Source organism: Fukomys damarensis, unplaced genomic scaffold (assembly GCF_012274545.1).
Source record: "Fukomys damarensis isolate Sample0158 unplaced genomic scaffold, DMR_v1.0_HiC HiC_scaffold_17, whole genome shotgun sequence".
NCBI lineage: Eukaryota > Metazoa > Chordata > Mammalia > Rodentia > Bathyergidae > Fukomys > Fukomys damarensis.
In genome coordinates this window covers 32,090,888-32,116,711 of record NW_022900929.1, presented here as the reverse complement: position 1 = coordinate 32,116,711, position 25,824 = coordinate 32,090,888, and the positions used below count along the sequence as shown (strand labels likewise).

At 37.1% G+C, this 25,824-nt stretch overlaps 1 protein-coding gene across 1 annotated transcript in view; it reads left to right on the top strand.

Annotated features, from left to right (window-relative positions):
• Golm2 (golgi membrane protein 2) overlaps positions 1–25,824 on the top strand; it is a 117,770-nt gene that overhangs the window by 21,224 nt on the left and 70,722 nt on the right. The window contains exons 2-4 of the mRNA XM_010624863.3: positions 5,282–5,392; positions 13,167–13,221; positions 21,809–21,911. Of these exons, the coding sequence (XP_010623165.1) occupies positions 13,197–13,221; positions 21,809–21,911 (128 nt within the window). The 5' untranslated portion in view covers positions 5,282–5,392; positions 13,167–13,196. The remainder of the gene's footprint in view (positions 1–5,281; positions 5,393–13,166; positions 13,222–21,808; positions 21,912–25,824) is intronic.

The following is a 25,824-nucleotide window of genomic DNA, read 5'->3' as shown; positions in this document are numbered from 1 at the left end:
CTTGAGATAGGATCTCACTGTGTACTCTGCCTGGCTTTGAACTCACTGTGTAGCCCAAGCTGACTCTGAATTTGCAGTGATCCTCTTGCCTCAGCCTCCAGAAGGCAATGATTATAGGTGTGTACCACCATGCCTGGATTATATTGAAGCTCCACAGGCAATTTCTGGCTATTAGCTAGGTTTGGCAGTTATATTTTAAAAAGATAGGTTTGTCTGTAGAAATCACCTGAGCATGAGACATAGTCAAGAAAAATGTTTCTGGAGTGGGGAGAACAGGTACAGAAATGCTATCTTGTAAACAGCCCTGTATATGTAACCTTTGTAAATGAGCGGTCATAGTTGCTCTGATTTCCTCAAGATGGGCCATGTGAAAGTGAGGCAGACATGGCCAAGCCACTCTTGAGGTCTGCGGGTGAGAAGCGGGACATCTGAGCTGATAACAGCTGCCAGAAGTAATTCCAGGAGGTCATGTGGAACAGAGAAAGCATTAAAATAATTTTAGAAAGAGCTTAGTAGCAAAAATAAAGGTGAAAATTTAGGTTTTGGAAGATTGACGATCAGAGGAAAATGGATGCAGTAGCTAAGGATGAGCAAGCACAATAGGTGAATCTCAGGGAAGATAATTCCTGCTGAGAATTGACATAGGACATATGCTGAGAGGAGGTCCCAGGAAGGACAGTTAATACATTTCAAACCATAGACATGGAAGCCAGGCTTGGGTGGTGCATGCCTATAATCCTCGCACTTGGGAGGCTGAGGCAGGAGGACTGCCATGAGTTTGAGGCCAGCCTGGGTTATGCAGTGAATTCAAAGCCAGCCTGAACTACACAGTAAAACTCTGTTTCAAAAAAAAAATAAAAGGTTTTTTTCACATGGAAAAGGCAAAAATGAGCAAGGATAATTGGCTTATTATACATGGACTCCAAATCCCAGAAAAATAAGTATCGTAGAAAGGGGCAGGCATGGTGAAATAAAGCCTAAGGCAATAAAGGTGTTAACCAGAGAAGACAAATGAGGGAATTCAAAAGAAGTCTGGAATGATAATCACAGCTGTACAAATTTGGGTAAGGTGTGACTTTAGGAAGACTGTGTTGTGTAAAGAGCATGGGATTCAAAAAGTCAGCAGCATTTCCATACACTGGACACAGGGATAAGTGAGCAACAGAGTTCTTACATTGATTTGGATTTTTGCGGGGTGGGGTTTTGTTTTGAAGAATAGCTTTACTGAAGATTAACTGAGTTGCAATAAATTGTATTTTAAGTATACAATTTGCTGTTTCTTTTTTAATTTTAATACATAATATGTGTTTAGAATAAACAAACATTTTCAACAACTGTTTGCCTGCTTATAAAAATCTAAAAATAACAGCAGAAATAAATTCCTACGTGAGGCCCGGGGATTTAGCTCAGTGGTTCCAGCATCTGTCTTCATGCCAGTACCACATTGTCCTCATTGCTGTAGCTTTGTGATGCATCTTTTTTTTAAAAACAGTTAAGGTGATAAATTTTTTGAGTGTAATTGACAAAATCACATACATCTAAAGTGTATATAATGTTCTGAGGTATTTGTATATTATGAAATAATTACTAGTTGACATAATTAACATATTAATCTCCTCACATATTTGTAGCAATTAATAATTTCCTCTTTAAAAACATTTTATAATAGCACACATCAAAAAAACACTTTTAAACAACAACCAAAAAATGTACTCAGCATCTCATCCCCAGAGATAGATTAAAACAAGTAAGTGAAAATACCCCTGTATCATCATGCATACCGATACATTCCAGACCATTTCCCAAGGTCTTCATACTTTAATGCAATTTTAATATTAAAAATTGTGCCACATGTATTATTTTATAACCTTGTATCATTTAATGGAGTGCAGTAAGCACCTTTCACCTCAATAAATTTTACATGATCTCTATAAGATAACTAATTTTCATGCCTCCATTACTGTCCCTTTTATTCCTCTGCTTATTTTCTTCTTCTTCAGTAAGTCTCCCTACTACTGTCATGTCTTTTAGATTCCACACATATTATCAAGGGAAACAGGCAATACTTGTCTCTATGAGTCTGGCTTATTTCACTTAACATAATGCTATCCAGTTCCATTCCTTTTCCTGCAAATGACATAATTCCATTGTTCGTTATGGCTGAGTAGTACATACTTAAGTCCTGTTTCCATAACTTGGCTCTTATGAATTGTACTGTAGTAAACATGGGTACACAGGTGACTCCATAGAGTGCTGACTTTGTTTTACTTTTTTTTGTGTGTGTACTGGGGATTGTACTTGGGACATTGAACTTTTGGGGCAGGCAGCAGAACTACTGAGCTAAAATCCCCAGCCTCTTTTTTACTTTTTAAAGTTAGTACATGTTAATAGTATATAATGATCATAATTCCTCGTGGAGAGTTGGTCTATGTACATAACACATCTTAATTATTTTTGCATCCCCTTCCCCACTGCTGCCTTTATCTCTTGGTCCCCTTCCCATGACATACTGATTCCCATGGTGGCTGTACTAATTTATATTCCCACCAGAAGTGCAGAAGGATTTCTACACCCCTGTACCCCGATGTGTACCAGCATTTTCTTTTTCTTTTTTTTTTTTGCATCCCCTTCCCCACTGCTGCCTTTATCTCTTGGTCCCCTTCCCATGACATACTGATTCCCATGGTGGCTGTACTAATTTATATTCCCACCAGAAGTGCAGAAGGATTTCTACACCCCTGTACCCCGCGGTGTACCAGCATTTTCTTTTTCTTTTTTTTTTAACTCTTGATCATAATCACTCTGACTCAAGTGATATGGAATCTCAAGGTAGTTTTGATTTACGTTTTCCTAATGGCTAAGTATGTTGAACTTTTTAAATATGCTTATCAGCCTTTTATACTTTGAAGACTTCTCTGTTCATTTGCCCATTTACTGACTAGGCTGTTTGGAGTGTGTGTGTGTGTGTGTGTGTGTGTGTGTGTGTGTGTGTGTGTGTTTGAGTTCCTTATTCTACACAGTAATCCTCTTGTCGAAAGAGTAGCTGGCAGAGATTTTCTCCCATTCTGTAAGCTGCTTCATCCCTTTCTTGGTTGTTTCCCTTGATGTGCAAAAACTTTGCAACTTGTTATACAATAATCCCATTTGTTAATACTTGTTCTCTTTGCTATTAGAGTCTTATTCAGGATGTTTTAGTCTGTGCCCGTGCCTTCAAGTGCCTGTGGCTTCTAGTTTTCTTCTATAACAATGATGGCAAACCTTTTGGAGACTGAGTGCCCCAACTGCAACTCAAAACCCAGTTATTATCACAAAGTACCAACACTGCACTGTTATCTGGTACTCTGCTACTGGGGCAACTTGGCTTGAGTGCCAGCAGAGAGGGCTTTGTGTGCTTGCTGAGGCACATGTGCCATGGGTTCACCACCACTGTGCTAGTGTCTTCAGTTTCTCTCTTTTCCTGGTTTCTTCTCAGCTAGTTTATTATTGGTATATAGAAAAGCTATTGAATTATTGATGTAGAAAAGCCATTTTTTAGCCTTTTTAAAAAAATTCATTTTATTGTTACATTTAAGCCATTGATTTTTAATTATTGATTTTGTATCTTTTTTGAGATAGAGGGAAAAAAACAAGGTGACATTCTTACTAAAAATAAGACTATGTGACATCATTTTATGGTACAAGATCCCAAAGATGACTGTAACTGTATTGTTTACCTTAAATGTGCCAATAAACTTAATGAAAAAAAATAAAGATTTTGTGATTGATTTTTTAAAGGAATGATTATAAGCATTGCAGGGTTTTATTTTGTTTTGTTTTTAGTAATGAGATCTTGCTATGTTACCCAGACTGGTCTTGGTCCTCCTGCCTCAGCTCTGTATAAGACTATAGGTGCAAGCCACCATATCCAGCTTTGTATTGAGGGCATTTGAAGGATCTTGATACCTGAATTGGCATCTATATGACCATTGATGTAAATTATAAATTAGGCAAGGGATGGGCTGTGTTCGTGAATTTATCTGTCTGGCTATCCAACTATCCATCCATCTACACCTCTTATTGGCAAAGAAATTTGAAAGAAAAAAATTATTTTCTATCTTTATTGCGTATTTTAAATAAATAGCCTGAAAGTAATCCAAAAAATGACCAATGGGGCTGGGGATTTAGTTCAGTGGTTCCACTGCCTGCCTCGCAAGCGCATGGACCTGAGTTTGATCACCAGTACCAAAAAAAAAAAAAAACTAGTGATCCCAGATAATGAAAATCTTTTTATGTGTATACTTTATGTGCTATTATGTATCTGTGTGGAATATATTTTTTAGAAAACAAATATATTCCTATAATTTTGACAGTTCAACAGAGAGGATGTGTGGCAAAGTAAAGATTATTTCTTTTTTTAATCACATAGTGGTAAGAAGTCAAATTAAGCCAGGCTGGGTAGCACAGTTGTAGTTCCAGCACTTGGGAGACAGAGCCAGGAGGATCACTGTGATTTTGAGGCCCCCGTGAACTACAATCTCAAAAAACAAAACAAAACAAAAGTCAAATTAATTTCTCAGTAGCTGGGAAGTTTCTAAATAGAAGATAAACATTACTATTATGATACAGGTTAAGTAAAACTAACAAGAGGAATAATTAGAGAAGAAATTAAGCTTCCTTATGAAGGTGATGGGATGATAGAGGTATTAAAAGAAAGGAAAGCTCTTAGAAGAATGGTTAAAGCTATACAAGTTAAGCTCAAAGAGACATGTTTTTGCAGAATGATTAATGAAAAGCATAAAAGGAAAAAAATTTTGAAGAAACTGGAATAAATATTAAAAATTCAGAACCAAATGAAAAGGTCTTTCTAAACAGATTCAAGATGGTAGAAAATAAAAGATTAAAGGCAAATTTATTGCTTCACAATATTTAGATTTTGCAAGACTTTAAGAGAATATAGGTGGAAACATTCAAGTTTTCTTTAAAAAGTAGTATGAATGTTTGAAGAATTCTTTATCATTCTGCTTTAAGAGCTAGATAAGAATTTTTGAGATGGGGTATTTTTGTGAAGAGAAGGGTGATCAAATGGCTGTAATTTGTAGTGTCAAAAGATGAGCAACCCAGGCGTGGTGACTCATGCCTGTAATCCAAGGATGCAGGATACTGAGGCAGGAGGATCACTAACAAATTTTAAACCATTCTGGGCCATATAGTGAGTTCAAGGCCAGCCCAAACTACATAGTGAGACCCTGTCTCAAAAACTCAAAACAAAAGATGACCAAACCTTTTAACACTTGGCCCTTAGGTGAGCAAAGTAATAAAATTGCTGAAGAAAGAAGTTAACTTCTGGATTTAATGGCCTGATAGCTGGGTGCTGCAGGATCACTGAGCAAATTCCTGGCACCTCTGTTGGAAGGTGAGATGACTAGCACGATAAAACAGTATTAATACAAAGTGGGAGAAATCGAGAACTGGTGCGTGAAGCTAACCCTAAATACTGGATGTAATATTTTTATGAGAATCCTGCAGGAAAGATTGACAAGAAAAATAGAGAACAAGAGATACTAGGGAAACAAACTGCCATAAAGGAGATGTGAGGAGTTAACTGAAAAGTCACTGTAAATGGCAAAAGAATGGGGTGGAAAATAAATTTATTATGCTTGGATTAAGAAAACTTTTATCAGGATAAGCCTTATGATATCTTTTTAATATCAAGTAAAGTATATTGTTTTAGAGCAGCCTTTGAAATGTGAGGACATTCTATATAAGTCATTGGGATCTATATTTCCATTTATAGAAAGATTGAAAATTAAAGTGATGAAGAAGAACAAAGTAATACTACCCATGTATTTCTTTTAATGTCTTCTGTGAGTATTTTTTAATGGTTTTTGGTTTTGGTATCAGGTAGTTTCTTTTAAAAATGGCTCGCCAATTAAACATATTCTAGGTCCTTCTCACCTCACAAAGAATTGAATGAGGGCCGGGGATTTAGCTCAATGGCACCACATCTGCCTCTCAAGTGGAAGGCAGTTCCATCCCTGGAAATGAGTTCAATCCCTGGTACCAAAAAATCAAAAAGAATTGAATGAGACAAGCCAAAAATGGTGCCAGTGTGTATTTGAAAAGTAGGGATGAGGGGGAAACTGGCTCGGCAGAGCAAACTTGGGCTGAACAGAGAGGAAAAGAGAAAAGCAAAACTAAAAGTACACCCTGTGTATGGAGGACATTGGCTGAGCCACCGTGTAAGGGACGTGATAGTGGGCTCCTCATGGGGTCTGGGTCCTTAACATGCCACCCACATAAAAGGAGAGAGTCTCAAGGGCCTGTAAGGCTGCCCTTTTTGCTTTGTTTCTCCTGTCGGCCTTTTGTTTTCCCCAGGAGACTTCAAACATGTCTCTTTGGTGCATGACTATGACATGGTTGGTAAGGTGGACTGCCTTTATGAATTTTTAAATTTCCTGCCTGTTTTCTTTTATAGATGATTGATTGTTAGTAAGTCAGTCTCTTTCCTTCCAGATTGCTGCATGGGCATGTAGCATCAGAAAGCATATCTGTAGTTTATATAGATGTTTAACCTTCTTCCTTTTCCTAATATCAATGCCTGAGTAGCAGCTATCAGCTCTACCTTTTGAGCAGAGGTTCCTAGAGGAAGAGGTTTAGATTTAGTGACTGGTTGTGAGCTGACAACTATCTAACCTGCCTTTCAATGTCCTTCTTAGAGCTACTTCTATCAATGAGCCATAGCTCCTCAGGGCTTTCGAGGGGCATGTCACTGATGTACTGCCTCCTTGCCTAGGCCTAGAGATCGGTCACTTGTTCACAAGAGTGGCTAGTTAACTTCTTAGTGGAGGAGGAGTTAAGAATCTCTGATTCAAAGTCCTCTTGACCCCAACTATGGCCATAGATCCAGAGGAGGTTTTTCTAGCGAAGTAAATGAAAACAGAATGAAGTAATTAAATTGGTTCATCCATGACATTTAAGATTATCCAGAAGAGGTGGTGATGTCTTTCAGGTCCCCCTGGGCCTCTTTAATTATCAGAGCAAGAAATGAGGGCTCTGGCTGGGCTAGCACCTCTGTGGGAGAGAGAAGTTAAACCTCTAATGCAACAAGTCAGGTACATTAGCTGCCTCACATATGAAACAGGCCTAGGAGGAGGCTTGGTTCAGTCTTGTGTCCTATGTCCTGCATAAGAAGCAGGAACCCTTTCCTAGATTGTACCTAGGATTTTTCCTGAGATGGCTGGGTGACTTTAAACCAATACCAATTTTAGAAACTATAATCTTAGCCTCTTTCTTTTGTCCTTCCTCTGGGTCCCATTTGTTGAACACAGAAAAGGTTGTGTCCAGTAACTGGGCCATTGGTGTCTGTGACCCCTTCTGAAGTTTTGTAGCTTACTTCAGATATCTGGGACTGATTGACAGGTAGAATAATGTCCTACTATGGCTTCTCTCTCCTTGGAAGATGGCTCTGTATTAGTGTACTTGCAAAGGGCTTCTGTTAATTGATTTTAAAAGACAGCTAGGGGACTGGGGATTTAGCTCAGTGGTGCTGCTACCTGCCTTGAAAGCACAAGGTCCTAAGTTTGATCCCCAGTACCAAAAAAAAAAAAAAAAAAGAGCTGTATTTTGCTCTGTGTTCTGTATGACCCCACTTACTTTATCATAGTTAACAGACCTTTTAATGTATCTTTTTATCACCTGATAGGAGCAGCTAGCATATTAGATATCATTTTTAGGCCATGATGAGTATTAAAGTCCCAGTTTGCGTCTGTTGAAGGGAGAATAGCTGTTCTAGAGTGGACTTTTTTTTTCATTTACAAAGCATATTACTCATCTGCAAAGTTCCTAGCTTCTTGTAGGATTCTTTCTTTTATCTAAAGTTTAGCAAGTGGCCAAGATGAACTGGACATCTCACCATGATAAGTCTCAAAAGCAAGGGTCAAAGTTTGGAACCAATCTGCAAACTTACTAGGGTCTTCTGACAGTTGGCCTAAGTAATTCTTGGCATTGCTGGAGATCTACACTTGAAAAGGGGATCTGCACTTGAGTATTCCCTCCCACCATTGTGGTTTCTCTTATGGACAGGACAAGTTGTAAATTAGAGTAATGGGAAGCACCACTTTGGGTTTGATGTGTGGGCTTAAAGCTGTCTGTGTGTACCCAGTGGGATGTAGGGCTGCTGAGGAGGCAGCCAAGAGAGCTGAGGAGCACTGGGTTCCTCTGGAGCACTAGGTCCTAATGGAGGGGCTAGACCTTCTTTGGGATCTATTGGTCTGAGGATTACAATGAGGAGACCTCCTAGTATGGTTATCTTCCCTAAAGACCAAGATCCCCCTGAGAGACAAGTGGGGGTTTCAGGACAGGGTCATCCAGGATATCTTTCTTTTCAAGGCCCACACTAAGAACCATGATTCCTAAGCATTCTCTTTGATAAAGAGTCAAAAAGACCTAAACATAGGCATTTTACTCCACCTTTTATGTTCCAAGCAGAAATGCTGCAAAGAGAACAGTCTCGTATCATCTTGTACCCATCCTTTGTCACTTCCCGGTTTGTATTGAACCCAGACAGTATTATAATAGTACTACCATGTAAAGGACACAATAGTGGGCTCCTCGTGGCATCTGTGTTCCTTATATGTCATTCAGATCTCCTAGGAACTTGGGAGAAGTTCCACTTACGGGGTCCTGAGAGGTGGGGCTGTGACTGTGTAATACTGGGTTATTTGCCAGCCAGTCTAAGCCACCCTCTGTCTTGTGTGTGTGTGTGTGTGTGTGTGTGTGTGTGTGTTGTTTGGGGGAGTAATCTGTAGATTAAATTCTTCCTCCTCCATTAAATTAGAGCATAAAGGAGACTGTCCAGGGAAGCTGAGGCCATTCATAGCTCCTTATTCATGAATAGCTTCCCACTAGCTATTTCAGAAGCAGGTTTAAAATAGAGTACCGGAACACTGGCATGACATTATAAAAATGGATTTTAAAAACAATGTGCCTGAAAAAAAATTTTTTGAGACTAAGATAGTTGCTGTGAGTGGTAAACTGATCAAATAACTGTTGGTGTCAGTCTTTTCTGCTTCATCTGCAGTTTTCCCTCTCTAACCTGTTGTAAAGAATTGTATTCTTACACATCTCAAACCCCTATTTAGAAATCTAAACATAAATGCTTCACCTGTGTCTATCAGTTATAATTCTGTTGCATATTTAATCAGCAAGTCTGTTCATTTTTCTTCTTCAATCTCTCACATATATTTACCTCTCTGCATTCATTAGTTTAGACCTGCAGTAGGCAGACTTTTTCTCTTCATAAAATATCAGATACTAAATACTTTAGGCTTTGCAGGTTGTATAATCTCTGTCACTGCCACTGTTTCTGGAAAGCACCCATATACCATATGTAAATGAATTCGTATGATTGGTTTCCCATAAATCATTATTTACAGACACTAAAATTTGATAAGATACATTAAAATTTGATTTTAAATAACTCACATCACAAAGTCTTCTTTTCAATTTTTCTCCCATTTAAAAAATGTTATCCTTGAGTTTTCACCCCTACAAAAACAGAGTCACAAGCCACAGTTCGCTTGCTTCTAGCTTAGACCGATGTTTTCTCTTCCTGTGAGGTGTGACTGTCGTTTCTGACCTGTTCTCCTTCCCTCTGGTCTTGTCCTCTTTAGTCTACTCTTCATGCCTCAGCCATATAGACTTTACATTGCAAATTAGATTTCAGTGCTTTGGTAAAAGTCCTCTAAATGTTGGCCATATTCTATAGGATGTATCCACATTTTTGGTGAGACCCTTCACCTGGACCTTCTCTTTCTAGTCATGTATCTTACTATTTTCCCAAATCATCTGTTCCAGCTTTGTGGTGCTGCTTGTCTCTCCTAGAATGGTTGATGTTTTTCACTTCTAAGTTCCTTCTCACTTTTTCCTGTTTCTACCTGGCTAAACCGCTGCTCTTCCTATAGGAGTCAATTTAGCCATTATCACCATCTCCAGAAGCCTCACTTTCTCCCCCAAGGCTGGATTGCAGTGCTTCCTCACTAAGTTGTCCCATTGTGTCTGTAGAGCCCAATCATATCATTCAGTTTTATAATAGCTCACTTACTTGACTGCTGTTCCTAATTACTAAACTGCTTAAGTCATACTGTTTGTCCATTATTTTATCCCCATGTTCCTTTATACAGTGAGCATTTTTATGTTTCCGGGGATGTTTTTTCATATTAAAAGAAATTTAGGCCAGGTGTTATCCCACATACCTGAAATCCCAGCACTTGGGAGGTTGAGGCAGAAGGATCACATGTTTGAGCCCAGCCTGGCAATTTAGGGACTTAATGATATATTGTCTCAAAATTAAAATTTCAGGGCCATGGATTTAGGTCAGTGGCAGTGCACCTGCCTCACAAGTACAAGGTCCTGAGTTCGATCCCTGGCACCAAAATTTTTTTTTAATTTAAAATGACTGGAGTTGTAGCTCAGTGTGAAGTCTCAAGGATTCAATCCCTAGTACCAAAAGAAAAAAAAATTGAGATACAATTTATATACCATAAAATTCACTCTTGTAAAGGGTTATGTTTGGTACATTCAAAGTGTTGTGCAGTCATCACCACTAATTTCAGAACATTTCCATCCCCCTAAAAAGAGTCCCTGTGACCGTTAAGGAGTTATTCCTTTGCTGGGCATGGTAGTACAGCACACTCGTTATGCCAACACTCAAGAGGCTGAGGCAGGAGGATTGCAGCTTGAGGCCAGCCGGGGCTAAAATGAAAGTTCAAGTCCAACCTAGGTTACATAGCATGATCACAAATAAAAGCAAGTGACTCATTGGGGCTGGAATTGAAGCTCAGCGGTAGAGTGTTTGCTTACTCTGCATGAGGCCCTGGTTTGATGCTCCACACTCAAAGCAAGTCACTCATCGTTCCTCTTTTGCCAGGGCCTGGCACTACTTATTTGCTTTCAGTCTATGGATTAGCTAACCTTTAGATTACCTTTCAGTCTATAGATTTGCCTCTTCGTGTGTAGAATCATACAGTACTTATCCTTTTTGTGACTTACTGTTCTCCACATCCATACTGTTTTCAGAGCACATCCATGTTGTATCAAGCACCAGTATAGTACTTCATTCCTTTTTATGGCTGTGTATCAGCGTTATATTCTAAATTTTATTCTTGAAAAACCCTCAAGGGAAACAAATCAAGACTCCTAGATGTCTGTTGCTTCAGCCAGAATGGTTGTGCTTTCATCTGATTCTTGTTTATGAATTCATTTTCATTTTAAATTTGAGTCATTGGCCAATTGAAGAATAGACTGCTTGGTTCTGAAAGGCTCTCTGTGATCTTTCCTTCCATATTCTTTCCTGCTGTTCTTCCCCTCTTGTGCTTTAGACAGATCACGCTTGGGTGGAGCTTCATGTCTGCCTCATGCTGTCTTTTCTGCGCCTTCTCAGACTCCTTTCTACAGCGCTTCGCTCAGCTTTGAATTTCAGTAGTAATTACACTGTTAGATGCTCCCTGGCCTACTCATTCCTTTAGACTACTCTTTTTTCTTTCCCTTTTTTTCTTTTCAGTACTGGGCGTGGAACCCAGGGCCTCACACATGCCAGGCAGGCACTCTACCACTGAGCTACATCCCTACCACTCTTTATTCTGTTTTTGAGAGAAAGTATCACTAAGTTGCCTAGACCGCCTCAAACTTGGAACCTCCTGCCTCAGCCTTGCAAGTAACTGGGATTACAGGTGTGTACCAGCCCCACCCAGCAATATTGCTCTTCTTCTTTTTTTTTTTTTTTTTGTACTAGGGATCAAACTCGAGCTCTTGCTCTTTCCAGGCAGGCGGTGGAACCACTGAGTCAAATCCCTGGCCCCACTCTTCCGTTTTTAAAATTGCTTTGTATTCTTTCCTCTGGTGGCACTGGATAGGAGGACAAGGATGTGCGACTATAAAGGAGAGTTTAAGGAAGTTCTTTTTGATGATGGAAAGGTTCTTTGTCTTGACTGGAACTGTAGTTACACAAATTTACACGTATGATAAAATGGCATATAGCTATACATACTTGAATCAGTGTCAGTTTCCTGATTTGATATAGTAGTATGCCATAGTAATGTCAGATGTACCCATTAGAGAGAAACTGTGTAGGGTACATGGGTCCTCTCTCTGCTACCTTTGCAAGTTTCTGTGAATCTATAATTATTTCCAAATCAAAACTTTTAAAAGTGTGTTTTTAGCCAGGTGTGGAGGTGCACTCATGTAATCCCAGCACTCGGGAGGCTGAAGCAGGAGGATCGCTGTGGGTTGGAGACCAACCTGGGCTACATAGTGAGTTCCAGGTCAGTCTCAAATACATAGTGAGACCCTGTCTCAAAAAAACCAAAAATCCAAAAAAAAAAAGTGTGTTTTAAAATTGAGATTAGTGTTTGTCACAGTCATTTTGCCATTTTTATTAGTACTTCTGCTCATTATGAACCTGCATGTGCCTTTCAAAATGAAGTTGCATTGTGGGAGACTGGAGAACTGATTTGTAATGGTATTTTAGTTACCTATTACAATTAGGTGAAGCTTGTTTAAAGTGAGAATGGAGACACAGAAGTGTATAAACCCATGGTTTACCTAAGGCCTTTTAAATTTTTTAGATTAAGTGGTAAGCCTTAATTTCAGTCTTGGTTTGGTATGCTTTTAAGTTCTTCCTGTTCTTTTTACAGTACTTGGCCCCTAGAAGACAGTGAGCATGGTGATAAATCCTGAAGTAGAATGTTCTAACACATGATGCTGTCTTATCCTCTGGGAACTTGATAAGCATTGATTACTTTTGAGATTGTTTTAAGCAATTAATTTTTTGCTTAATATAGAATTAGAAGTCTTCTGGTAAGAAATTGAAAAACATCATTATATTATGTTTAACTCGAACTTAACACTATCAAGTAAAATGAATAGTACCATGCAACTTAAAAAAAATTACAAAATTAGAATAAACCTCTAATTCTTTTTAAAAGAGGTAAGGTATAAATAATCAGTTTGTGTTTGAATTTTTTTGGTACCAGGGATCGAACTCAGGTCTTTGCACTTGCAAGGCAGGCGGCGGGGGAACCACTGAGCTAAATCCCCGGCCCTGTGTTTGAATTTTTGATCAAGCTCAAAGTGAATATGAGCAAATTTACATATTCTTTAGTAAAATGAAAATTTAATTGTTATTTCAGGTTAAACTGCAGAACAACATATCATATCAGATGGCCGACATACATCATTTAAAAGGTAAGAAAATCATAGATTAAAGATAACGGTCATCAAGTTTCTAAAATATTCAAAAGTTAAGAAATAGTTAAATAGCTAAATGAAATAATGATTTTCTGAACAAGGCTTGGTGGTAAAACATTTGTACTTTTGTCTGAAGATATAATAAAGAATTATTTATATCATTTTATAGATGGTACAAATCAAAATTTAAGGTCTGCATTTTAATCTTGTGTTAGACAAGGTTCATGTAATGAAATGTTCTTAAGAGAATCTTCAAAGTAAATTGAACTGTAGCATCAGAGGCTATCCAGTTTCTAGAGAAAAGGTGGGGAGCATTCTCCCTGTGTTGTGTGATTGCAAATAACCCATTCAGGTCAAGATGCTGGGACTGATCCTCCTCCAAGTTTAATGTTTTGGAAACCTTGGGAAAAAAAGAAACCTGGAAAATAGATAAATATGTAATAAATTAATAATACTAAATTTTAAGATACATGTTTTCTCTTAGATGAAGTGATAGGAGATGATTTACTCTGTTATGGGAAAAGTAGGTAAGGAGAACAAAGTCTACACTCAGCTTCATATTACTTATACCATATGGTGTTCTTTTTTGAGACAGTGTCTCTTGCATGTGGCCCAGGCTGGCCTCGAACTTGGGGCGATCCTTCTGCCTCAGCCTCCCGAGTGCTGGGATTATAGGTATGCACCACCACACCTGGCATCTGATGGATTTTTGGAGTTTGGGGTCTGAGAACCAACTCTCTTGGCCCTCACACACTGTGGTTAACAGAACTATGTTTTTTAAAAGCTTGCAGTCAGGTGTGTTTGCGAACACTTGTGATCCCAGCACTTGGGAAGCTGAGGCAGGAATATCACTACAAGTTCTAGGCCAGCCAGGTACAGAGTGAATGCAAGGCTAGCCTATATAGTACATTGTAAGACCTTGTCTCAAAAAACAAAAAAATAAAAGCTTGCTCTAAGCTTGTTGGTACTACATATTTTCTGATGTCATAAATATCCCTTTATTGCTATTTTGAGTCTCTTTAGGTTTAGAGAATCTTTTGTTATCATCCTCTAAGTAGCAACCTGAGCTAGCTTTGTAATGTAGTATAGTGTACTTCTTCATTTAGCAAAGCCATTAGGTATTGGATAGGGCTTGAAATATCTTGGAATTTTGCATGATACTCCTTAGCAGATAAGAAGATTAATCTGAATGTAGAGCTGTATAACTTTTATACTTCCTGAGACTTGGAAGGCAGGTGCAGTGCCAGTGAGCTACATCTCTGGTCTCAGATTGAAGTTCATTAGTGTAACTTTTGTAACTTAGTAATGAATTGATTTTAAACAGCTTTCCTTCTTAGTATACCTATATGGAAAGAAAATTTGAAGCCACAATTTTGTAGAAGTAAATACATACTGTTTTGTTTTAAAAACTGGTCATAGGTGGACATCTTATATACGCTTATAATCCCAGCACTTGTAAGGCTGAGGTAGTAGGACTACAAATAGAAGCCAGCCTGCATGACTTAGTGTGACCACTCTCAGAATTAAAACAAAACAAAAAAACAAACAGAAAATTAAAAGAGCTAGGAATGTAGCTCAGTGGTAGAGTAGTCACCTACCATGTGTGAGACCCCGGGTTCAATCCTCCATACTACAAAACAGTAACCGCTACAATAGCAAAAGCTGCCCCTGGGCAAATCCTTTTTCCCTAGACCTTATTATTGTTGTTGTTATATTACTATTTATGTTTTTTGTGGTAGAGATTGAATCCATGGTCTCACACATATTAGGTACGTGCTGTGCCACTGAACTGTGCTGCTACCCACCCCACTCTTATTTCTTGAAGTTCAACTGCACAAGACACAGAATATCCTGCATTCATATAATGAAAACACATGCCAGTCAGTTGAAAGTAAAATTTTACTTTCTGGCCTGTTTACTTTTTGTAGTTCAAGTCTTTGTTTTGACCCATGTCAGGTATCAGTTAACTCTCTGCTTTATAATCCTTTTCCTGTATTCAAACAGAAAAGAATCTGATGTTTTATAATGGCTAAAACTCATTTATATTAATGTTTTGTTTTTCTTTGACAATTACATTTTAAGCCCTTTATTTTCACTTAGCCTTTTTCTATATAATTAAATGTAAACTTTGTTTCCTGGTAAAGGAGTTTTGACAGTGGCAAGCTTTGTGAGAGGGGGAAAAATACATTGAAACCTTGAAATACACTAAGCTACAGGTTCATTCTGAAGCTATTTTAGGCATTTTATAGTGTGGGAAAAGGCAGCCTAACCCAAAAGTGAAAAGGGACTGTGATCTTTCTTTTCCATATTCCCTGAGAAGAATGGTTCTTTACCAGAAGGAATATCAGTTTTAATCCATTCCTGGTAGTTACTGACTGTTTTAACTACAATAACATCCAGTCCTAGAGCACTGAGCTCAGGTTAATTGAACTGGTCCTTCCATTCCTATCCACAAATCTTTTTGTCACTGCTTCCTACACAGATCTCATTTTTTCCTATAGAATTAACATTCACAACTGGGATCAGGCAGTATTTCTGTTCTTTCTATCCCTGTATCTTAAGAGATGGGGGGACAGGATATGGTAACAAGCTGAATGTGCTATTTATGGCCACAGATTCATCACATATTTCTGAGGTTGGGTAGATTGACTGTGCTTACATATTGGAGAATTCATAGAATAAAAGAAGAAATTTAAATCTGAGTATGTAAAGATTATTAACTGTGACCACACAAATCACTGAATTTTAACCCCTGTAGCTCCAGCAATAAAACCCAGGGCCCTGCATTTGCTAGGCAGGTGCTGTACTACTGAGATGTTTCGCTAGCCCAGCACAAATTACTGATTTTTTCATACCTGATTATTTTACAGTTAATCATATATATATATATATATATATATATATATATATATATATATATATATATATATATATATATATATATATATATATATATATATATATATATATATATATATATATATATATATATATCAGGAAATGTTCATGTGACTTAAATCTTTATTTATATTGCCACAGTTATAATTCTATAATAAAAATTAGAAAGTAGAGAAGATGGTGCCACACCTGCCTAGCAAGTATAAGGTCCTGAGTTCAATCCCTGGCACCCCCCACAAAAAAAAAAAGTGGAGAGAAAAAAAGAATATTCTCAGAATCTCACCACCAGGCATACTCATTCAGAACACCTTGATATTTTTATATGGACACAATTATATGTTTGTCTGTTTCTTTTAGGTACCAGGGATTGAACTTGGTCCTTGAGCTTGGGAGGCAAGCGATTGAACCACTGAGCTCAATCCCCGGTTCTATATAATATATTAACACATGCTTTTTGTATCTTTTATTTTTTAAAATGTTTTTAGTGCTGAAGATTGAATCTACAGCCTCACCTATGCTAAACATACTACTGAGCTACACTCCCAGCCCGACGTCATCTTTTTAAAAATACAGGGCATGATAAAAAAATACAGTGTTTAAATTTTTTAAATATATTACAGTAAAAGACACATTGCTGTTAGTTGCCTCTCAAAATAGTCCCCCTCACTTCAAAAATACTTACCCTGACCCTTCTTGCCACTTTCTGAGGCAGTTTTGAAATTTTTCTTCGATGAATGTCTTTGGTTGTATTATTGTGGCTGCCTTGATGTCCTGAATCCATTAAAAACATTTACCTTTTTCTTCCCATTTCACAATGTCAGTTATCTCATTAGGATCTTGACTAAAGGTGTAGGGAAAGTGAGAAGGGTAGGGGAAAGGTAATAAGGGAAAAGAAAATATGAGAAAATGAAAAAATGGAAATAACGTGTTTGTAAATGGGGAGGGGAGGAGGAGATGAAGGGAGGGCAGGGACAAGGGGAAAAAATGAGAACCAAGACCACCTGTCATGTAAAGGTACAAGATCCCAATAATGAATGTAACTGTACTGTATACCTAAAATGTACCAATAAACTCAATAAAAGAAAAACAATTTACCTTTTCTGGTCCTATAAGAGGACTCCAGAACTGCTTCAGGAAGTGACAAGAATGATGGGATAAGTGTATTTGAAGCAAGGAGGAGTATTTTGAGGAAGATTAATGGCAGTGTGTTTTACTGTAATAAAGTATTTTAATTTAAAAAATTTTTATTTTAAGAAAAAATTAAATTTCATAAGAGAATAACAATAGTTAATAAGGTGTGTATCATAATTTCAAAGGTAACTCAGAGTAGGAGACTAACAGAATATAAGGCATAGACAAAAAAGTCTCTTACAAAGAAGAGATAACACAAAACTTTCTTTTCAGTGAACTAAAACTAGTAGTATAAATGAATCAAATTGATCAACTAGACAATAAATCAACAAAAAAAATCATTGAGCAAAGCTCTCAAACAAATGGACTTAGATATCTATATAGTGTTTCACTCAACACCAACAGAATACACATTCTTTTCAACAGCACATGGAACTTTCTCCAAAATAGACCACATGCTAGCCAATAGATAGCCCTAAGTAAATGTAGAATAATTGAAGTTATACCATGCATAGTACCAGACCATGGCACAATGAAGTTAGAAACCAACAACAAAAGAAAACACAGAAATTATTCAGATGCATGGAAACTCAACAGTACAATCTTGACTAAATAGTAAGTTGCATAAGAAATCAAGGAAGAAATAAGACTAAATGGTAATGCCAGTACAACATACCAAAACATGGAATACAATGAAAGCAGCCTTAAACAGAAGTTCATACCTGTGAATGCCCACATCACAAAAACAGCAAATCCAAATAAATAACCTAATAATGCACCTCAAGATCTTAGAAGAACAAGAACAATCCAGCTGGGATTTAGCTCAGTGGTTCCACCCCCTGTCGCACAAGTGCGAGGTCCTGAGTTTGATCCCCAGTACCAAACAAACAAAAAACCAGCCCAAACCCAAAGCTAGTATAAGGAAGGAAATTATAATGGTCACAGTAGAAATCAGTGAAATTGACACACACACACACACACACACACACACACAGAGTTAATGAATCTGAGAGTTGGCTGTTTGAAAGAATAAACAAAATAGACAAACACTTAACCAATCTAAACAAAAAATGGAGAGAAACGACCCAAATCAGCCAGGGATTTAGCTCAGTAATGCCACTGCCTGCCTCACAAGCACAAGGTCCTGAGTTCGATCCCTGGTATCAAAAAAACAAAAACACAGAAGCAACCAAATCAATGCAATGAAAAATAAAGAAGGTAAAAAATCACAACAGACATTGCCAAAATAAAAGAAACTTATTAACAACTACTTTGCAAACCTGTATGCAAATAAATTGGCGAATTCAAAAGTAATGGATACATTCCTAAATACATGTGAATTACCAAAATTGAACCAAGATTTAAAAACCCTGAATAATCTAATAACAGATGATGAAATTGAAGTAGTAATAAATAACATACCAACTAAGAAAACCCCATGTCCAGACAGGTTCACTGCTTAATTCTACAAAAACTTAAAGCTCTAATACCAATACTTCTCAAGCTTTTTAATGAAATTGAATGGGATAAAGTAGTCCCAACAATCATTCCTGGAAGCTGGCATTGCCCTGATTTCAAAACCAGACAAGGATCCAACCAAAAAAGAGAGCTAAAGACAACCTCTTTCATAAATATGAATGCAAAAATCCTCAAGAAGATACTGGCGAACAATGCAACAAATCATCAAATAGATCATATATCATAACCAGGTACACTTCATCCCAGGCATGCATGGATGGTTCAATGTTTGCAAATCAGTAAGTGTAATACATCACATAAATAGAAGCAAGGACAGAAGTCACATGATCAACAGACAGAGAAAGAACCTTGGAAAAAATCCAAATCTTTGATTAAAAACACTGAGGAGAATAGGTATAGAAAGACCTTATTTCAGTCTGATAGTAGCCATTTTTGATAAACCTACTGCCAACATTCATATTCATTGACATAGATGATCCTAAAATAATCCACCAAAAGACTCTAGAATTAATAATAAAATTCAGTATTGTAGCACCAGTGATATAGCTCAGTGGTTCCACTGCTTGCCTTGCAAGTGCAAAGTCCCGAGTTCAATCCCTGGTACAAAAAAATAAAATCAAATCAGTAACGTAGCATTATGGAAGGAATCAGTAAGTGATACACAGAAAGGCAGCAGAATGGAAGTAAAATAATAAATTTACTCATCGATAAGGGTCGATCACACATAAGCCGTGCCTGGATTGACAATGTACTGGGTTACAACTCCTACTTTTACAGGGTTTTACAGCCTTGACTTCATTTGGGTGGTTACATTTCATTCTCACAGTTCAAATCACGGTCACAGAATAGTTAATCTTTTGAACCCAGACGTAATAGTTCTTTGCAGTTGGGGAGTTTACCTTTAAGATTTGCCTAGTTATCTACTTTAGTCAATAGGAAAGGGGTGTTCAGGGTCACAGGAGCGAATGTTGGCAATGGTCCTTTTTATTTTGACACTTTTATGATCAGGTGGCTTCAGTCTCTCTGGGAGCTCAAGACCTTATTGTGCCCTGTTATCTCAGGGTAAGACCAAATGCCTCATTCAGCCATTAGTGCCTTCTGGTGCCTATTAGTTTTGAGCTAAACAAAACAAACTGATGTTAGAGACAGCAGAAGCCACTTTACATTGTAACACTTTATAGGTTTTTACTTTTTATAAAAGTTTTTCCTATCATTAGCAAGGTACAAAAATCAATAGCATTCTTGTATACTAATAATGAAACCACTAAGAAAAAATTAAGGAAAACTACTGCTTTACAATAGCCCCAAGAAAAAATAAATACTTAGTAATTAACTTCAGGAAGCAAAAGACCTCTGCAGTGAAAACTACAGTACTCTGAGAAGAAAACTGAAGAGGATATCAGAAAATGAAAAGATATCCTAGTCCTGAATAGCCAGAACCAATATATTCGTAATGGCAATATTTTCATAATTGATATAAGGATTTAGTGCAATCCCAATGAAAATTCCAACAACTTTCTTCACAGAACTGGAGAAAACAATCCTGAAATTTATTATAGAACCAGGAGATCCAGAATAGCAAAAGTAATCCTGAATAAAAAGAGCAAAGCAGGAGGTGTACCACAGTCCTAGACTTGAAGATATATTGAAAAGCTACTGTGATGAAAACATCGTGGTACTAGCATAAAAACAGACATGAGGATCAGTAGAACAGATTAGAGGATGCAGAAGTAAACCCAAGCACATTCAACTATTTGATCTTTCACAAAGGGGCCAAAAATATACACTGGAGGAAAGATAGCCTCTTTAGTTAGGTGGTGTGGAGAAAGCTGGCTATCCATATGCAGAAGATTGAGCTAGACTGAATCTAGATCTCTCACCATATACTAAAATCAAAATGGATTGAAGAACTAAATGTTAAACCAGAAACACTTAACCTGCTGGAAGACAAGATGGGTAAAACTCTTGAAATCATAAGCATAGGCAAGAACTTTCTTAACAGAACAGGAAATAGTTCTGAGAATCAACAAATGGGATCATGTTAAATTCAAAAGCTTCTGCAAAGCAAAAGTAACAACCAACAAAGTGTAAAGACAACCTATAGAATGGGAAAGATATTTGCCAATGAGTCATCTGATAATCTAAAACCTAGAATATATAAAGAATTTTTAAAAAATTGGGTCCCCCCTAAATAAAAGACCCAATCAAAAATTAGGCAAGCCAAATTAATAGACACTTCACAGAAGAAGTACAGGTGGCCAATAAATACATGAAAAGATGCTCAATATCACTGGCTATTAGAGAAATGCAAATTAAAACAGCACTGCAATTCCATTCTCCAGAGAGAATGGCCATCAGCAAGAAATCAAAAAATAACAAATCAGGTGTGGTGGTGCAGGCCCGTAATCTCAGCACTGAGGCAGGAGGTTTGCTCTGAGTTTAAGGCTAGCCTGGGCTATTACATAGTGAGTTCAAGGTCCTAAATTCAATCTCCCCCAACCCAGTATCAGAACAAAAAAAGCCCATGTGGTGAAGTACTATCCAACCTAGATTTTCATGTAATTTATAATAGCCCAAAACTTTAAATCCTAGATCAGAATTATGAGCTTTGAAAACAGTTTTTTGGGTTATGTGAATCTGGCATCAATAGCAGAACTAGGAAATAAGCTCTGAAGTGAATGGCACCTAAGTTGGTAGACAAGCCTTGAATTCAGTACCCATTCTAATCATATCTAACAAGTATGATTTGTTTTTGTACTTTTGTAAAGCAGATAGGTTTATGGAGATAGGTGGTTTTTGGTACTGTCTCTACAGTTTAGCATGTGTCTGCACAATATGAAGCATAATTTTAAAGTACTTCAGATTGATGTGAACACATTTAAAGCTATATTGTTTTAAAAATTAATTTTATTGGCCAGGATGTGTTACAAAAGGCAATTAAATGTGCTATTAGTTATATACTTTAACTGCCTGAGAATATAAGTAAAGAAATTGAAGTCTGAAAATATCCCATAGTTTTTCAGTAGGAGGCATTGCAATGAATAAACTTGATTCCCTTTGGTTCTTGTGTGGATAGAGCAACTTGCTGAGCTTCGCCAGGAGTTTCTTCGGCAAGAAGACCAGCTTCAGGACTATAGAAAGAACAACACTTACCTAGTGAAGAGATTAGAATATGAAAGGTAAGATGCTACATGCCACACTGGTATATTTCATGAATCTAAAATATTTGTCCCCAACTATTGAATTTGTTTATCTCTTCTTTTCTGGCTTTTTCTTTTTTCATTTTATTTAGTATTTTAAATTAATTTTATTTTATCTTTCAATGCCTCTTTGAGATCCATACTTTTATTTTGATATGTTAAATACTATAGAGATATCTCTTAAAGGACATACTGGGTTTGTCCATGTTGTAGTGTTCATGGTGAGACACAAGTCTTACAGTTTTATCAAATACGATGTGGCAAAGACTGAAGGGTTCTGCGATTCTTTCTGAGGGGCATCCAGAAGAAGAAGCCAACACTGAGGTGTCCCCAGAAGAGCTGAGGGACTAAGAATTAGCTGCTTTTCCTGCTCTGCACTTAGCCGCATTGTTGACACACTTGTGGTGAAGCTGGGCAAAATCTTAGGGGCCTTTCTAACGATTATTTTTTAGAAACTTATAATACCTTTAGTCAATTTTATGATAAAAGATAATTTTTAGATCTGTACACCAAACATTAGAAGGATTCAACATATTTTGAAATAGTTTTATCTGTTCCTAACTTTTTAAGAATTAATTTTATTGATGGGCCAGGGATTTGGCTCAGTGGTTCCGCTCCCTGCCTTGTAAGCGCAAGGACCCAAGTTTGATCCCTGGTACCAAAAAAAAAATAATAATAATTTTTTTGGTACATTTAAGGTATACAGTATAATGACATTCATCATTGGAAATTTGCACCTTTACATAATCCATCTTGGTTCTTATTTTTCCCCATTCCCCTGCCTTCCCTTCAACCCCTCCACCCTTCCTTATCTACAAAGACTTTATTTCCATTTTTTTTCTTCTTATATTAATTCCATTCCCCTCTTTCTTTTCCCCTACAACTCCCACTTCCCTTCCACTTTGTACCTTTTCTTCCTATTTCACATTATCTATTATACCTTTTAGTCCTTATTTATACTTTCCATTTCTCACACCAGAGAAACTGTTTGGTATTTACACATATATGTCCTATTTATTTCACTTAAGAATATCACCTCAATGTGCATCTGTCTAGCTATATATGTCTCTAGTTTCTCATTTCTTGTGGCCGAGTAGTACTCTATTAAAAAAAAAAACACACACACATTTTGTCTATCCAGTCTCCTGTTGATGGGCGTTTGGGCTGCTTCCAAGTTTTAGCTATCACAAATTATGCTGCTATGAACATAGGTGCACATATATCATTGTGGTATGATTTTTTTAATTCAGTGTTTATTTGCTATTTCTACTTCTTTGTCTGAGAAATGTCTGTTCATTTCAGATGCCCTTTTTGGACTGGGTCTTTAAATTTGGGAGGTCTGGTTTTTTTTAGTTCTTTTTATACTCTAGATGGTAGACCTTTGCGGAAGAGCTGGTGAAAAGTTTTTCTCACATTGTGGAGTGTCTCAACAGTATTGGTCATTTCTCTTGCTGTGCAAAAGCTTTTGAATAACAAGACATCCCACTTGTTGATTGTGCTAGTTCATGAGCAACTGAGATTTTTTTCATAAAAAATTTTCCTATACCAGTGTCTTCAAGAGTTCTACCAAACTTCTCTTCCAGCCACTTTAGTTTTCCTGGGTTTTGATTTTGGTTTTGGTTTTTGGTTTTTTGTTGGTACCAGGGATTGAACTCTGGTCCTTGCACTTGCAAGGCAGGCCACCGAACCGCTGAGCTAAATCCCCGGCCCAGTTTTTCTGTTTTAATATTTAGATCTTCAATCCATTTGATTTTAGTTTAGTGCATGGTGAGAGATACAGGTCTAGTTTTAATCTTTGGCAAGTTGAAACCCAGTTTTTTCAGCACCATTTACTAAAGGGCTATTTTTCCTCCAGTGAGGGTGTTTGGCTTCTTTGCCAAAGATTAGGTGGCTGAGTGTGTCTGGAGTTTTTTCTGTATCTTCTAATCTGTCCTCAGGTCTGTTTCTTTGCCTGTGCCATGATGTTTTTATCACAGTAGATTTGTAGTATAACTTCAAGTTGGGGATTGTGATACCCCCTACCTTGTCTCTGTTGCCTAGGATTGCTTTTGCTATTCTAGGTCTCTTCCGGTTCCAAATGAGTTTTTGGGTTGTTTTCTCAAGACCTGTGAAGTATGCTGCTGGAATTTCAATTGGGATTGCATTGAATCTATATAGCAGTTTTGGAAGTATGGCCATTTTCACTATGTTAATTCCTCCTACCCAGGAGAAAGAGATGTCTTTCCATTTTCTGATGTCATCTTCAATCTCTTTTTTCAAAGTGCTGTAGTTTTCAGAGTAGAGGTCTTTTATTTCTTTTGTTAGGTGGATTCCTAGGTATTTCAGTTTTGTGGATGTTATTGTGAAAGGAATTGTTTGCCCAGTTTTTCTCTCACTGAGTCTGTTTATTTTGTACAGCAAAGCTATTGATTATTGTGTGTTGACCTTGTATCCAGCTACTTTACTAAACTTGGGTATTAAGTCTAATTTTGGTGGAGTTCTTGGGGTCTTCTAAATAGAGTATCATGTCATCTGCAAATAATGACAGTTTGACTTTTTTATTTCCTATCATTATTCCTTTTATTTCTCTTGTCTAATTGCTCTGGCTAATGTTTCCAAACCTATATTGAACAGGAGTGGTGACAGTGGTCATCCTTGTCTTGTTTGTGATTTTAGTGTGAAGGATTTGAGTTTTTGATCATTTTGTATGATATTGGCTGTTGGTTTTTTATAGATGGCTTTTATCAGATTGAGATAGAGACGTTCTATTCCATTTTTTTGGAGATTTTTTATTTTTGAATGGGTGTTTGACCTGGTCAAATGCCTTATCTGCATCTATTGAGATGATCATATGTATTTTTGTCCTTGACTGTATTAATATAGTGCATCACATTTATTGATTTGAATATGTTGAACCCTGGGATAAATCCCACTTGGTCAGGGTGTATGATATTCTTGATGATCTTCTGCATTCTGTTTGCCAGTATCTTATTAAGGATTTTTACATCTATGTTCATTAGTGAGATTGCCTATAGTTCTGTTTTTAGTTTGGGGCTTTCTCTGCTTTTTGGATCAAGGTGATGCTTGCTTCCAGGAATGATTTGGGGAATATTGCTTCCCTTTCAATTTCATTGAAGAGTTTAAACAGTAATGGCAGTAGTTCCTCTCTAAATTTCTCATAGAATTCAGCAATTAAGCCATCAGGACCCAGACTTTCTTAGTTGGTAAGTTTTTAATTATGTTTTCAATTTCATTGATTGATATTGAGTCATTTAGAATTTTTTAGGTCATTTTCATTTAACTTTCATAATTCATATGTATCTAGGAATCTGTCCATTTCTTCTGTATTTTCCATATTATTGGCATATAGTTTCTCAAAGAAGGTATTGAGGGTCCTCTGGATTTCTGCTGGATGGATCTGTTGTAATTTCACCCTTTTCATTCCTAATTGCATGGATTTGGTCCTTTTCTTTCCTTTTTTTTTTTTTTTTTTTTTTTTTTTTTTTTTGATAAGGTTGGCTAAGGGTTTGTCAATTTTGTTTATTCTTTTGAAGAACTAACTTTTCGATTCATTGATTTTTTTTTTGTATTGTTCTCTTAGTCTCTATTGCATTAATTTCTGCTCTGATCTTTACCATTTCCTCCCTTATATGATCTTTGGGTTTGTCCTGCTCTTTTTCTGGAAGCTTTAGGTTCATATCAGGTTGTGTAATTGAGCTTGCTCTATTTTCCTAATATGAGTATTCACTGCTATGAATTTCTCTCATAAGACTGCTTTCATTGTGTCCCATAGATTCTGGTATGTTGTATTGTCATTGTCATTTATAATTTCCTCTGTGACCCATTGTTTATTAAGAAGTGTGTGGTTCAATTTCCATGTGTTTATGAAATTCTTGCGGTTTGTTTTGCTATT